Source organism: Anopheles merus, chromosome 3L (assembly GCF_017562075.2).
Source record: "Anopheles merus strain MAF chromosome 3L, AmerM5.1, whole genome shotgun sequence".
Classification (NCBI taxonomy): domain Eukaryota; kingdom Metazoa; phylum Arthropoda; class Insecta; order Diptera; family Culicidae; genus Anopheles; species Anopheles merus.
The window spans coordinates 9,084,470-9,097,715 of NC_054085.1; the positions used below are offsets into that span (position 1 = coordinate 9,084,470).

At 43.9% G+C, this 13,246-nt stretch overlaps 2 protein-coding genes across 10 annotated transcripts in view; one reads left to right on the forward strand and one right to left on the reverse strand.

The window, feature by feature from the left end:
• Positions 1 to 2,250: 2,250 nt before the first annotated feature.
• Positions 2,251 to 13,246, reverse strand: part of LOC121599874 — a 79,883-nt gene continuing 68,887 nt past the window's right edge. For all 9 annotated transcript variants that reach the window (XM_041927981.1, XM_041927979.1, XM_041927984.1 and 6 more), the window contains 6 exons: positions 11,828 to 12,531; positions 10,295 to 10,850; positions 10,050 to 10,230; positions 9,817 to 9,975; positions 9,635 to 9,742; positions 2,251 to 3,593 (listed from right to left, as the gene is read on the reverse strand). In XM_041927981.1, coding sequence (XP_041783915.1) covers positions 3,384 to 3,593; positions 9,635 to 9,742; positions 9,817 to 9,975; positions 10,050 to 10,230; positions 10,295 to 10,850; positions 11,828 to 12,531 — 1,918 coding nt within the window. In that variant the 3' untranslated portion in view covers positions 2,251 to 3,383. The remainder of the gene's footprint in view (positions 3,594 to 9,634; positions 9,743 to 9,816; positions 9,976 to 10,049; positions 10,231 to 10,294; positions 10,851 to 11,827; positions 12,532 to 13,246) is intronic.
• Positions 5,987 to 7,884, forward strand: LOC121599875. The gene has a single exon (XM_041927988.1). It carries the CDS (start codon positions 6,102 to 6,104, stop codon positions 7,389 to 7,391), a length of 1,290 nt encoding a protein of 429 aa, XP_041783922.1. The 5' UTR covers positions 5,987 to 6,101; the 3' UTR covers positions 7,392 to 7,884.

Consider the following 13,246-nt stretch of genomic DNA (forward strand, 5'->3'; position numbering starts at 1 on the left):
CTCGTGCTGAGTTGTGTGCATTTATTTTTGTAGTTCATGTTTGTCGTTTACCGATTAAGCTTATTTGCATAGATAGTTGTAGTTGAAGGAGCACATTGGAGGGTTGCCACTTGTTGTGTTAATACTTAGTGTTGCAATTCAAACGAACAACACTTTTTTAATCACTATCATGAAAGTAGGAACAATAAATTTAATATTTGAAAGTTCACGTGGCTTTGATTTTCATTTTAAAATAAAATCGATCAATTAATAGGTGTAGATAGGATGAAAGCAAAGAAGCAGCAGAGCATAAACACACCCAAAAAGCATTTCAATGGAACGATATTCATCCAAGCAAGCGGAGAAACGATCCCCTTTTGTTACCCAGAGGATGTACAACATCAAAATTGCTAAGTAATTGGAAGTCGGTGTAAACGTTTAGCCTACTTAGTGATTAGTGCCTACAACAACAATCCTCACAGAGAGTTGTTTTTTTTTTCAATTCCATCGTGTACCACATGCAAACAGGCAACTCAAAGGAAGGAAATAAATCATACCTAACACCAAGATGGAGGATAGGAATCCCTTAACCACCTCCACGCCAATTGATATCAGAGTTTATGAATTGTTTCAGAATTTCATTTTCAATTTGGTATTCACCCTTCCGCTCTCTTTCTATCTTCAATTACGATAAAGGTGTAGCTTTGAAACGCCCACAAAAAATGTCTTCAAAATAAGGCATCCCTCTCTCACTAATACTTTTCGTTCGGAGTATTTTTTTTTTTGCTTAAATTTTACGGATATTTAAACTTTTTTTTTGCACTTGCGGAGACGAAGGTTTAACAATCCTCTCACTAAAAGCTACAACCTCCTATTCTACTTGCTTGTTTAAATTTGGAATCAAACTGCCTTTTTCAATTGTACTGTAAAAAGTGTTCCGGCTTCGCTAAACAAGCTACTAACAATGCCATAACAAGGCAGAGCATCAACAGTGATTGCATATCTTTAGGCGAAATTTTCATGTGAATGTAAGTATGCAACCTGTATAGCGCTGTAAAACGGTCTTATTATCGGCTTGTTAATAGCTTGATTGGCGCTTTTTAGCAGCACGGTTAACCAATAAAATTTAAAATGACTGTAAATGTTTTGAGAAGCCGTAAATAAGACTACAACAATCTCCGGAAGTAGAAGAATATAAAAAGAGCTACTTCTAAACAATAAAACAAGAGGAAGCAGCCGTTAAGAGAGTATGAATAGTAACGAAACTAAATCAACATGTGGAGTACATGAAGTAAGTAGTCGTGTTTCATTGCTTCTTCCTAAATATATCACATGCACCTTTTTACACGAATTGTTTCTCCTTCCGTTTCCGTTCTAAGCCTCAAATTTGAATCGATTTTTTTAATGTTATTTTCAAATTTCATTAACCATTGTGGCTAAAGCTAAAAAGCATATATGTATAGGTAGTCGTGAGTGTGTTTTGTATAGGATTAATAGGAAAAAGTGTTGAAAGTTGGTGTATCCAGTTGGGGCAAGATGATTGTATTATGTTTTTGATTTTGTTGTTGCTGTTGTTGTTGACATTTTGACACTACTTTACACAATGCACTTTCTTCAGTAAAAGCATTTTCCCTCGCTCTCTATCTTTATATGTTCAATTCCGATGATGTATTAAAAGGTGCTTCGGTTGGCTTACTTTCTCAATTGATTCCTTACTCGTTTCTGTCTACTATTTCCCCACCAAACCAGCTTGATAACAATCACCAAAATACAAACAAAAAAGGGAAGAAAAAAACAATAAAGCAACAAAAAAGATATCTCCATCTCTCTCTCTCTCTCTTACCCTGTTCATCACAGCATGAAAAAACAAGCAATGATTGCATTTTCGATTTGTAGTTCACAGGGACTTTGTTTCACCATTAATTATTGGTGCGTTCGTGTGCCGCACAATTTGTCATCGCTTCGTTTTGTTTTCGATTTCACAACAGTTTCGTCGGTTAGTGCTAGCAGTAACTGGTAGCAATAAAAATTGGTTTCATTTTTTGTTTGTTTTTACTTTATATAATAGTATTAATATAGATTAGAATAATTATATAATATAACTAATAATAATAATAATAATAATAATAATAATAATAATAATAATCATAATAATAATAAAAGAATGCTAGAGCGTTCAACCGTTCGTGTTTTGTGTTTTCGTTTTCTAAACCATAAGCACTAAAGTGTGTTGTGTGTGTGTGTGTGTGTGTGTGTGTGTGTGTGTGTGTGTGTGTGTTTTGTGTGTGTTTTTATGTCCATACACAGTACAAATAGTAAATCAATTACATCGATGTGCTCGGACACACGGCCACTCCACGTATACTTGTTCTGCGGATTTTGTTTAGTTTTGTCTGTTGCTTTGCTTTAAAAGGCGTCCAGCAGCTGAATAACACACGCGCACACACAAACATACAGAGAAGGAACGAAAGAATGAAACAACATCCACATGCTGTTGCGTGGCGGCTGGGTAGGGTAGCCAGTACACACCACCTGTGACGTAAACAACGATCGGAAAGAAGGCGAATGTTTAAGCGCAGGGTCTCGAAAACTGCGAAAGTGCGGCGAAACAATTAAAAAAGGATGAACATGGAAAGCTACTGTACAAATTGGAACATAATGCCATCGTGTAAGCATACTCACTGATGTAATTGTAATCACTTTACAGTTCTTACTATTTACGTTCGCCACCGTGCGGTTAATGCGGAAGCAGAGAGTTGTATGCGCTCGTTTGCAGAGAATTTCGCATTATGTACACTGACCAAACAATGATACTGTATAAGCGCTACTCACAAATAGTATACTGCGGCGGTTGCAGACTTTACCAAACATATTGACCTTCAAAAACTGTTAACATTCTTCTTCAGCTGGTTAAAGCGCGGCTCTGTTCATACGCTTCCTGTCAAGCCACGTGTTCTGTACATGTTGTCTATGTGTTCTCGTGCGTAAATACGCGAAAAAGGAGGTGTATCTGTCTCTGTGTGGGTTTACTTTTATTTCACTAATCCTTTTCTTCGGTTCCATCCGTTCTTTTCGCTTTTTTTCCTTAACACAATAGGGGCGATTGCTTTCGCCATGCTTTCTTTCACGAATCTCGACGTGTTTTTGTCGTGTGTGTGTGTTTGTGAGTAGGGTGTGCTTCGATTGCGTCTACAATTGTGTTGAAAATGGGGAACATATTTTCAACACTGTGTCTGTAAAAACAAAAAAAAAAACAATACAAATTCGATCGCGATTGTGCTCTTTCTATCTCTCCTCTCTCTCTCTCTATCTGCTTTAAGCACTACTAGCACAAGTGGTCACGCTCGAACTAGACACGGCTGCTGTTGCTGCTGCTGCTGCTCTTGGCGGCCGTTTATATTGCTTCAGTCCGTAGGCACTGTTGGTGCACTCCCGTTGTCTGCCGTCGTCCCGGAAGGTTCCTCCGATGATGGAGACGTTGGTTGTTGTTGTTGTTGCTGCTGCTGCGATGGTGGTGGCTGAGTTGCTGCCACTTCCGGGCCTATCGCAGAAAGAGATGATGACGTCGTCTGCTCATCGCCCGGTGCGTTTTGCTGCTGATCTTGGTTGGTTTCCTGTGGATTTGGAGAGAGATAAAAAAAGATTGAATGAATATTGAATAGTATATGGTTTCTAGACGGTCCTAGACGGTCCAGTATAGAAGGAGTATATAAGTTTTGATATCCTGTTTAACTCTTTAACATTATTGAAAAGCAAAATACATTGAAAATCTCCAATAAAAGGCTGCCATAAAGGGTAATAGACGGGCGCTCTACGTACGACAGATTGTGATGTGCGCCATCCAAAAATTTAATTGGAAATAGACCAGCAACAAGTAGTGAAAGTCAACCTAGATTGATCCTGGTCGTAAATATGATCGATCGTGCCAATGAACTTATATATTTTTTTAATTTGGCCTAATTTGACACGACCTGCTGTCCCATGCTCTGCATACCGGGGGTCACTTAATTGATGATACAGCTGCAAAGGGTTTGTGTTATGCGTTATCACGCACTGTCGGTAACATTTAAATTGGTAAAACCTGTCAATTTTGAGTCAATTACGTTACGATAGTTTGCTTTAATTGATTTAAAGATTCATTCTGTTCAAAATAGCCATTCACAAGTGTGCATGTGGCCATTGCACGTAAAAAAATCAAAAAGAAACCTAGATATTGAATTAAAAAATGCTTCAAATGCTAGAACAACAATGTACAATGTACATGCGATCTTCTTCGCCAGTTGAACGTGTCCATATTTTTTTTTCGTACATCGAAATGTAACCACGTCTGTGCGCACGTTTTAGGACAATTTATAGAACACTTATCACTTCACCTGAAAAATGTGTAACCGCAGGACTCCACACAGCATAACACGGAGCGCAACATAACAACTGACAGCTGCCAAACGCTTCAGAAAACGCTTTATTGCCAGTGCCATGTTTTGAATATCCTTAGTAGGCCGCTCATTTCTCGTTGAAATGCTACCAACCTACTGCGATGACCGACAGTTAATGAAACGATTTACCTCCTTTCCCAAGCGTTTTGTGGAGCGTTTAGCAGCTGTCAGTTGTTATGTTGCGCTCCGTGTTATGCTGTGTGGAGTCCTGTGGTAAAGACATGCCGATTCGTCGCGGGCGCGATCAGCTTAACTCATGACGGATTGAATTTGTTTGCTGAATGATAAACATTGTGACAAAAAACGTAAAATCGACTTAAATTAATAAAGGCATCATAACTCATTTCAAACAGAAAATAAGAAAAAGAATCACAAATTTTTGGCTGGAAATAGACGAACCGAGATCGTCGCGGTACCGCGAAATTCGCGCCTTGTTTATAACAGTTGTAGAACAGTTGGGCTGTCAAATCTTCCGCGCCTCCAATCGCGCCTGCTGTTTCGGTTCGTCTATTTGCAGCCTTAAATGCACCCTTTTTAATACACAATTGCGGAACATCCGCCATATTGAAGAACCGTAACTGTCACATGGATACAACCCAGATGATGTTTATTGTTCCACTGACAGGCTGAAATTTCAGCTTGTTGTCTAAAAGAAAAAGAAAAGGCCCGATTGTAGTAGGCTATGCCTGAAAAATGTGCTTGCCTTGATACAATAGATAGAGCAAGTAGACTTTTATTTGATCTCCGTTTAAACTGTAAGGCCGCAATTACACGACGCGCGTTTCCGCGGGCGCGTTCAAACGCGTATAACAGTTCCGCAGAGATATCCAGCAAGAGCATCTCTGCGTTTCCGCGGTAGCGCGTTCGAATGACATTTCATTTCTATGGCTGGATTGTGTCGTGTATTTGCGGCCTAACACCGACTGTTTGACTTTTACATTCTGTCTAAAATATACCAGACAACGTTTTAAAATTTCCCATTTTAGAAACATATTCGATACTCACAAATATTATCTATCGAATAGCTTCAAAGTTTAAGATCGTACTAGACAATTCGCTTAGACATTTTCAACAAAAAAGCAAAACACAAAAAAACTAACTAACAAGAAATGCGAAAAAGTTGTGTGTACCTTCAATAGGCATGCCGTCAGTGGGAATGACAAAATGCTGACAAAATTTTCAAAACATGAGCTTTTGTCAATATTTCGGAACCTAAAAATAAAGTTGACAAAAGCTAACAAAAAGTGGCAAAATTTGACGTTCGCAAAAAAAAAGTATCTGGCGCAGTTGTGAGCCATTGCTAAGCAAATGTTGTTGAAATGCTGTCAATGCTGTGTTATTTACTATTTTACAAATTAAATAAAACATCTGCATAGTCATGTAGCGCATCCGACCGTACTGCCCCCGCAAGCAATCGGAATCGTTTGGTGGATGCTTAAACAGGGCACAGTAAATGGTACGCGTGGCACTGGAACGTGCGAATCATTCCTCTTAAGAATCATCACTCTAGCCCTCGGCCTGTTGCGCTGTGCAAATAGACCCGTCATCTCGGACTGGGAGCTGTTATAAATTAGACCCACTGACACCTACCGGCCGTTGCGTAGTCGCTGTCCAGCAGGCAAACTGATAAGTGTGCTCTCGCCTTTTTCGCAAAACAGTGAAATCCCGTACACAGCGCTAGAAGCCATGGGTGAACGCACCGATACGATCGCTGGGCTGGACGATATTGCCGTACCGGAGTACATCGACGAACGGTTGGCTGCGAAAGCGCTCGTCAACGGGCTGGGCCTTCAATCGGTGCGCATTGTCGAGTGTAAAATAACGCGCGCCACCGCCAACGGTGACAATTACATGAGTGATGTGTTTCGGCTCGCAGTCCGTTACGTTGCCGAGCAGTCGGGCGACGAGCGCACCGTCTCGCTGGTGGTGAAAAGTCTTCCCGCGACCGGTCAACGCGGCCCCATGATCGAAGAAGTGCAGGCGTACACGAAGGAAGCGACCATGTTCCGGGACGTTGTGCCCGCACTTTCCCAGCTGACCGGCGGCACGTTCTTTGCCGCGCGCTGCTTCTACGCCTCCGACCTGCCTGAGCGGTTGCTAGTGTTTGAGGACCTGAAAGCGCTCGGCTACGTGACGGTAAACCGGCAGGCCGGGCTAGACTTTGAGCACTGTGCGCTTGTGATGCGCAAGATCGGCCAGTTCCATGCTGCGTCGATGCGCTTTGCCGAGCAGCGGTTGGAGCTGCTGCAGCGCCAGTTTCACTTCAACATGTTCAATCCGGACTACGGTGAGGCGTCGGGACAGCTGCGTACCATCTTCGAGAAGGGGCTGGAAGCGCTGATTGCCGTCGCCAGGGAGCGGTGGGACGGGTTCGATCAAACGATCGTGCAAAAGCTGGAACGGCTGGCGCCGGTGTACGTCGATCGGTTGCGCGCGTGTCTAGAGCAGGACTGCGAGGCGGACGGTGGCTACCGGGTGCTGAACCACGGTGATCTGTGGTCGAACAATATGCTGTTTCGCTACGATCCGACCGTACCGACGACCGTGCAGGATGTGGCGTTCGTCGATCTGCAAATCAGTTTCTACTCGAGCCCGGGCGTGGATCTAAACTATGCGCTTGCCAACTGTCCGAACTACGAGACGCGGGCGCGGCTGGACGAGCTGATCGAGCTGTACTACGCCTCGTTCCGGGACACGCTGGAGCAGCTCCAGTACACGGCCCGGCCCATCCCGTCGCTCGCCGACGTACGGCGGGAGATAAGGCGGATGGAATTTTTTGCCCTCGTGTCGGTCGTCTCCGTGCTGCCGATCGTGGTGATGGACCACACGGACGAGCTGGTGGCCAACTTTGAAAATCTCATCGACGGCAAGGATGCAGCGAGAGCGCGCGACATACAGTACAATGGGGTGAACTATCAGCGCATCGTGCGTCCGATGCTGATTGAATTCAATCAGCGCAAGATGCTAGACATTTAGACAGACAAGGGGAACCGGCGTTCTTTGGTTGCTTTTGTCGTCGTTTGATAAGATCCCTTCAGCAGGTTGCAAAAGTGAGATAGAAGCTCCATCGCGGACAATATTATCAATTTATAAGGTCCAAGGTCATTGATGGAGACATGGAGTATCTTTGTTTAGACGATTATGTGGAGTTTTCTGTGGTCAAAAGTGCTATATTTTTGCAAAGTTTTGTTACTTGATAGCAGTATTACTTGCTTTCATGCATCGAAACTGTCTTTTGTTCAGAAGATTCCAGTGTTTCCCAAGTGATTAGAAGGAAATATTGCAAATATCAGTAAAAAACGTTTCAACAGTATCTATGGTAACGCTAATGATCTGTCATCGGTTGCTTTGACATTCATTTGCAGAAGAATACAAAATAGGTCGGAATGGTATTTTACTAGAGAAACACTTTGTATTCACAATGCAGTCATGAGCTACACCAAATAAAGTGACACAACTTTTACCGAAATCTCGTCATCACCAATTCGAAAACACACAATAGTTTTATGTCCTCCAAGAACTACTGTACTGTCGTCACTGTAATCTAATAAGCGCAAGTACAAAATCACTTCACTCCAAAATGGACCATATATGATCATGATTTTCAAGATACCTGTGCATTACAGGGTTTCCCACGATTTATTGGTTGATTCTCATCAATTTTTGGTTAGTTCCCATATTTTTTTGGTGCGTTCCCACGAAGTTTTGTCCGTTTCCCAGAATTTTTTGGTTCAATTGTATTGATATCCACTTGGAAAATACCAATAAATTATGAGAACGAACCAAAAATCTATGGGATACGATGAATAAATCGTGAAACGAGCCCAAAAAAATTATGGAAACTGACCAATAAATCGTGGAAAACCCTGTAATTCATAGTTATGGTATTGGTCACTTTTAGTCCAAATGGCCAATATCATTCAAGCACAACCCCATCAGTTTTTTTAATCAACTGCGAGAACTGCGATAAATTAATGAAATTCATTATCAAAAATTCATTATTTAAATAAACAATTAAAATTGCTAAACAATTTGACCCGACAAAAGTAGGGCTCTATGCTTTAACACAAGAGAAAATTCCAATTAGAATAATAGGTAAAAATATACAGACATTTCGAAGAAAAAAAAATTGAAATATGATCATCTTGCCTTACAGGGTTGCTCTAGCTAGTTGAGCAATAAGCTTATTTTTAAATACCCAAAATCCCAACTCAACATTGTCAAATGGGTGGCGCACGTGTAGCCCCGTGCAGCTACCAATCATTCCAGGTCATTCGAGTTTCTGTTGTTATTGTTCAAAGTTAGGTTAGAGTTTTTTTTATGAATTTGCCTATGGCGTTGAGCTGGCTACAGAACCCTGTATACTACAATTAACATTGGTATTATCATACGCAAAGGCTAACGCAGAGGTCCAACGGTTTATTCTATTGCTTGAGGAAGCAGTTCATGACAAAGAACCCATCGTGACTAGTGTTGGGTTACATGAATCTCTCGTTGAGATAAATTCATATGAATCTTCAGCGATGAGTCTCGAATCCCGAATCTAACGATTCATAAAACTCCACGGATTCATGAATTTCGTTAGATTCTTTAGACATGTGTGATTATATTGAATATATAATATTGATCCCATGGTCCCATTGATCCCAACTAGCACGACTTACCAACGTGGCAGTCGTGGGTTCAAGCTTCGCATGGACCGGCTCCCCGTAGCAAAACTAACTGTGTTGAACGTGCCAAGATGTATCGAATGTCTATATAGGCTAGTATTACCACCATATTTACGCCAAGAAGAAGAATGATAAGAACATCATGCTCTATTAATCTTTGAGGATTTTTTGTTGCTCTAGAGATCCATGAATCTTTCGAGATTCATTAATATTTTCTCCCCACATCCAAATTCATTGAATCATTTTAAAAAATCATCATTCATCAAGAATCTTGAATCTGAATCAGATTTACCCAACACTAATCGTGACGGTCGAAGCTGGTACCATTATCGTACCTTTAATATTACCAGTACACACTGGCACTGGCACTGGACACTAGCCAAATTTGACGAAACTCTTTGTGCTATGGTCAAGAGAAAATCTCGGTAGGGTAGCGGTAGGGTAGGCTCGGTAGTGAACTTTACGCTAAAACATTCTCAGATTGCTTTCAATTCCTTAATTAGAAAATAAAATAGCAAACGCATAAAGCAACCAGCAATCGATTCTTACCTGTGATTCTAAAACACGTTCCTGATGCATTGCATTCAGCAGCTCCCGCAAGTGTTGATTTTCCCGCCGCAGATGTTCTCGTTCCATATCCTTTTCACTAATCTTATGCTGTGTGGGTGATAAAGAAGCAAAAGGTTGTTAACACCATTCCGAAACTCGGGTTTGCCACACCATGCACTTACCAAGAGCTGCGAAATTTGCGAGTTCAAACCAGTCACGTAGCTCGCTATCAGATGGCACGGTACGGTAGGGGCGAGATTCGAGGCGTGAAGTAAGCGGTTCTTGCCGCACTGCTCCGGTCCCAGCGCTGTTCCCGAGTATTTTTGCGTCATGGATGGACTCTGGAATGGTAGTTGGACATATAAATAAGACATCACTTACGGCATTGAGGGGAGACCATCATCTTCGACTTTACCTGCGTCGAGTCATAATTCTCATTGATCTCTATGTGAGACTCGGGCGATTGCGAAGCACGACCAACGTCACCTCCATCATCCAACGTATCGACACCGCTCGCCACTCCTCCACCTGCTGCTGCGGCTGCCTCCGTAAGCTTACGGGCCTTCTCATTCTCCGCCAGTAGGACGGCCGCAGCTCTGTTGCAAGAAATAATCCATTATTAGTAAAAGTGTTAACTTTCTAAAAACTACGCACACTTACCGGACTTCATCGATCTCACAGTATCCATCCTCATCCTCCGTGATGCTGACGTTCTGATCCTGGGCCGCCACCACCCCAATCGGTGCCGGCGCACTGTTGTAGAATGTGGCCGCTGTCGCGGTGCTGATGGTGGCGGAAGCCGCCGTTGCCGAAGGCACTGGACCACCACCTATCGTCGGTACGGTCGGCTCGCTGAGCGGTTCTTTGGTGGTGGTGGTGGTGGTGGGCGACGGAATGTGATGGTGGTGGTTCGACTGCTTGGTGCGACCGGCAGCAGCAGCCAGCACGCTGCAGTCATCGCAGACGGCGGTCGACACGGCACTGACCTGCTGGCTCTCCGACACCCGCATACACTCGCTCACGATCTCCATCAGCGTTTGGCCGTAGGCGAACGCGGCCAGCACCAGGTCGGTCGGTTCCTTCGGTGCCTCCGGCTGGGCGGCGATGTCCGCGATCGCCTGGAAGTGTTCGTCCGGCACCTTGAACATGTCGCACACGACCCGCTGCTTGCTGGCGAGCGTTTTCTGGATCAGCTGATCGTACCGGCGCAGTTGCTCTGCACGAATCAAAGACGCAAACATGCGGAGAAGATGATGGAATGACATTATGAAGTGGACACACAAAGCATGGTGTCGCATGGTGACGGGGGAATAAAAGTGATCACATTAATGCACCATCGATAACATGCAAAACACTCAAAAGCACACGGCGGTGACAGCGCATGTTATAACACGTTTGTGGTTTTAGCGTTTGGTTTTATTTAAAGTTTGCGCAACAAAGCAGAAAGCAGATGGTTAAAGTGTTAAGGAAAAACAAATAAAAAATGCTACACAGGAAAGCAACACAAAAAATAGCATAAAAACAACTAAATAAAGCCAGCTTAAGCCCTTAAAATAAACCTTAAAATAAACACATGTTAGCTGTAGTTTTTCAACGTAAACAAATCGACTTATCGAATCAAGAGAGCAAAAGAGAGAGATTGAGATTACACAAAATTACAAACTTTAACAAACACAAACAGAAACTACCTAGAGAGTTGCACAAAAAACTGTAATAAGGACAAGTAAATATAAGTGTCGTGCCTGATGCCGATGATATTATAAGAGTATGATGATACCTCCAAAACTAAATAAACCTGCGCACAGATTGGACACAATTCAAATAAACATGTACCCTTTGGCGTGGAAAAACAGTTTGAAAATTAATAATGTTCTCCTTCTTTCGGCGGTGGTGGGAACACCGAAATGGGGACACTTGTTTACGTGGACGCTGAAGTCGTTGAGAAGCGTTGAGAAGCGTAAATAAATACACCCGCCAATGAGAACCCCACGCTCTTCTGTCTTTGTGCGTTAAGATGCAACAACTTTTCAGCTACAAGCAAACCCGAACAGTGAATTGAAAGCGCTCCTAACTCTTGTTTAGTAACTATTACACTACACAAAGCTATGTTTTAAACAACAATTAAAGCATGGCGGCCTGGCACTTATTAGCACAACCGGTCTACACTGCGTACCGCAAACGCGTCCAACTTACCCGCCGGTGTGAGGATCGGTTCCGCCGTAAGCGTCGCGCTTACGCTCACATGAATTTCGCTCGGTGCGACCAGCGAGCACTGCTGCGTGATCGTGCGCGTATTGTTTGACGATCCCTGGCGTCCCGACTGACCGCGCGTATAGCGCTCATCGTCCTCGTCATCATGCTGCCCGTCTTCCTCCTCCTCCTCGTCGGACGTTCGGCCACCGCCGTTGCACTCCTCGCGCGAACCGTGTCGCCGCGAGCTGCGCTTAAACTTTTCCTTCTCCTCGTTCTCCAGATTGTCCTCCGTTTCGTTGGCACCGCTCGAGTCGGGCGCACCGGGCACGGACGGGAGGCGCGAGTCATCCGGTCGACCACCACCGGGATGATGAGAATGTTGGTGGTGGTGCGGCTGACCGGCAGCTTGCTGACTCGCAGGTGACTGTTGCTGCTGCTGGTGCGGGTGATGGGGCTGTGCAGGGTGGTGATGATGATGATGATGGCCGGCACTGCTGCTCACCGCCCGACACTGCGTGTCCTTGCGCTCGAGCCGCTCGATCGGCGTCGAGGTCTGTTCGATCTTCTGCGTCTCGGTGACGGTTTCGAAGCTGTCCTTCGGTGGCTGACCAGCACCACCACCGGCACTGTCCTCACCGTACTCGTGCGTTCCTTTGGTACGTGATTTGTACGCTTCGGCGGCATCGGAAATATGCTTAAACCATCTGGAATCGAGAATAGAAAGAAAGAAGATCACATTTGATCGTTAGTTTTGAACCGTTTTGAGTGTTTGATTCCCGCATTATTTGCCTCCCCCAAAAACAAAGGTTAATGTAGGGGTCCGTAACCTGGAAACGAGCGATGGCCGACGGATCGGTTCCCCTCCAAGGCTGCCGCGGCGCTTCGTGTGCTGCTTCGCCGAACCACCGGTACCGTCGTCGAAGCGAAGCTCGGGCAGACAGTGGGCCACCTCGGCGGCAATGCTTTTGCGCCGCAACCTGCCCGTAACGGCGGGCACTGTTAAGTTCATCATTTTTTCGAACTTCAAAAATCACACCAACACACACTCTACCGGATTGCAAGGGTTCATATTTCAGGGCCGTTTTGTTGTTGGTGATTCAATGTCAATGTCCCTCCTTTTTTGAAGTTTCGAGCCACTTGGGAGGAGAATGCGTTGTAAATAATTTATATCTTTACATTTTCACACAGCGCTTGTAGCCGTACCGGTCGACAGGTGGTGTTCAAGTATTCTGATTCACTGGAATTGTACCCACGCTTCTTTACTGTGAGGAAAGGGATTCGTTATCCAAACGTCCAATTAGTTTTCATCGTACTTTGTTTTTTTGTTCACTTCTAAAGGGATTTAACATTGTAATTGTATTACAGGGGTTTCCCGTCGCTTTTTGGTCACCTGTTTGATTGTTTAAATTTGTTGACAAT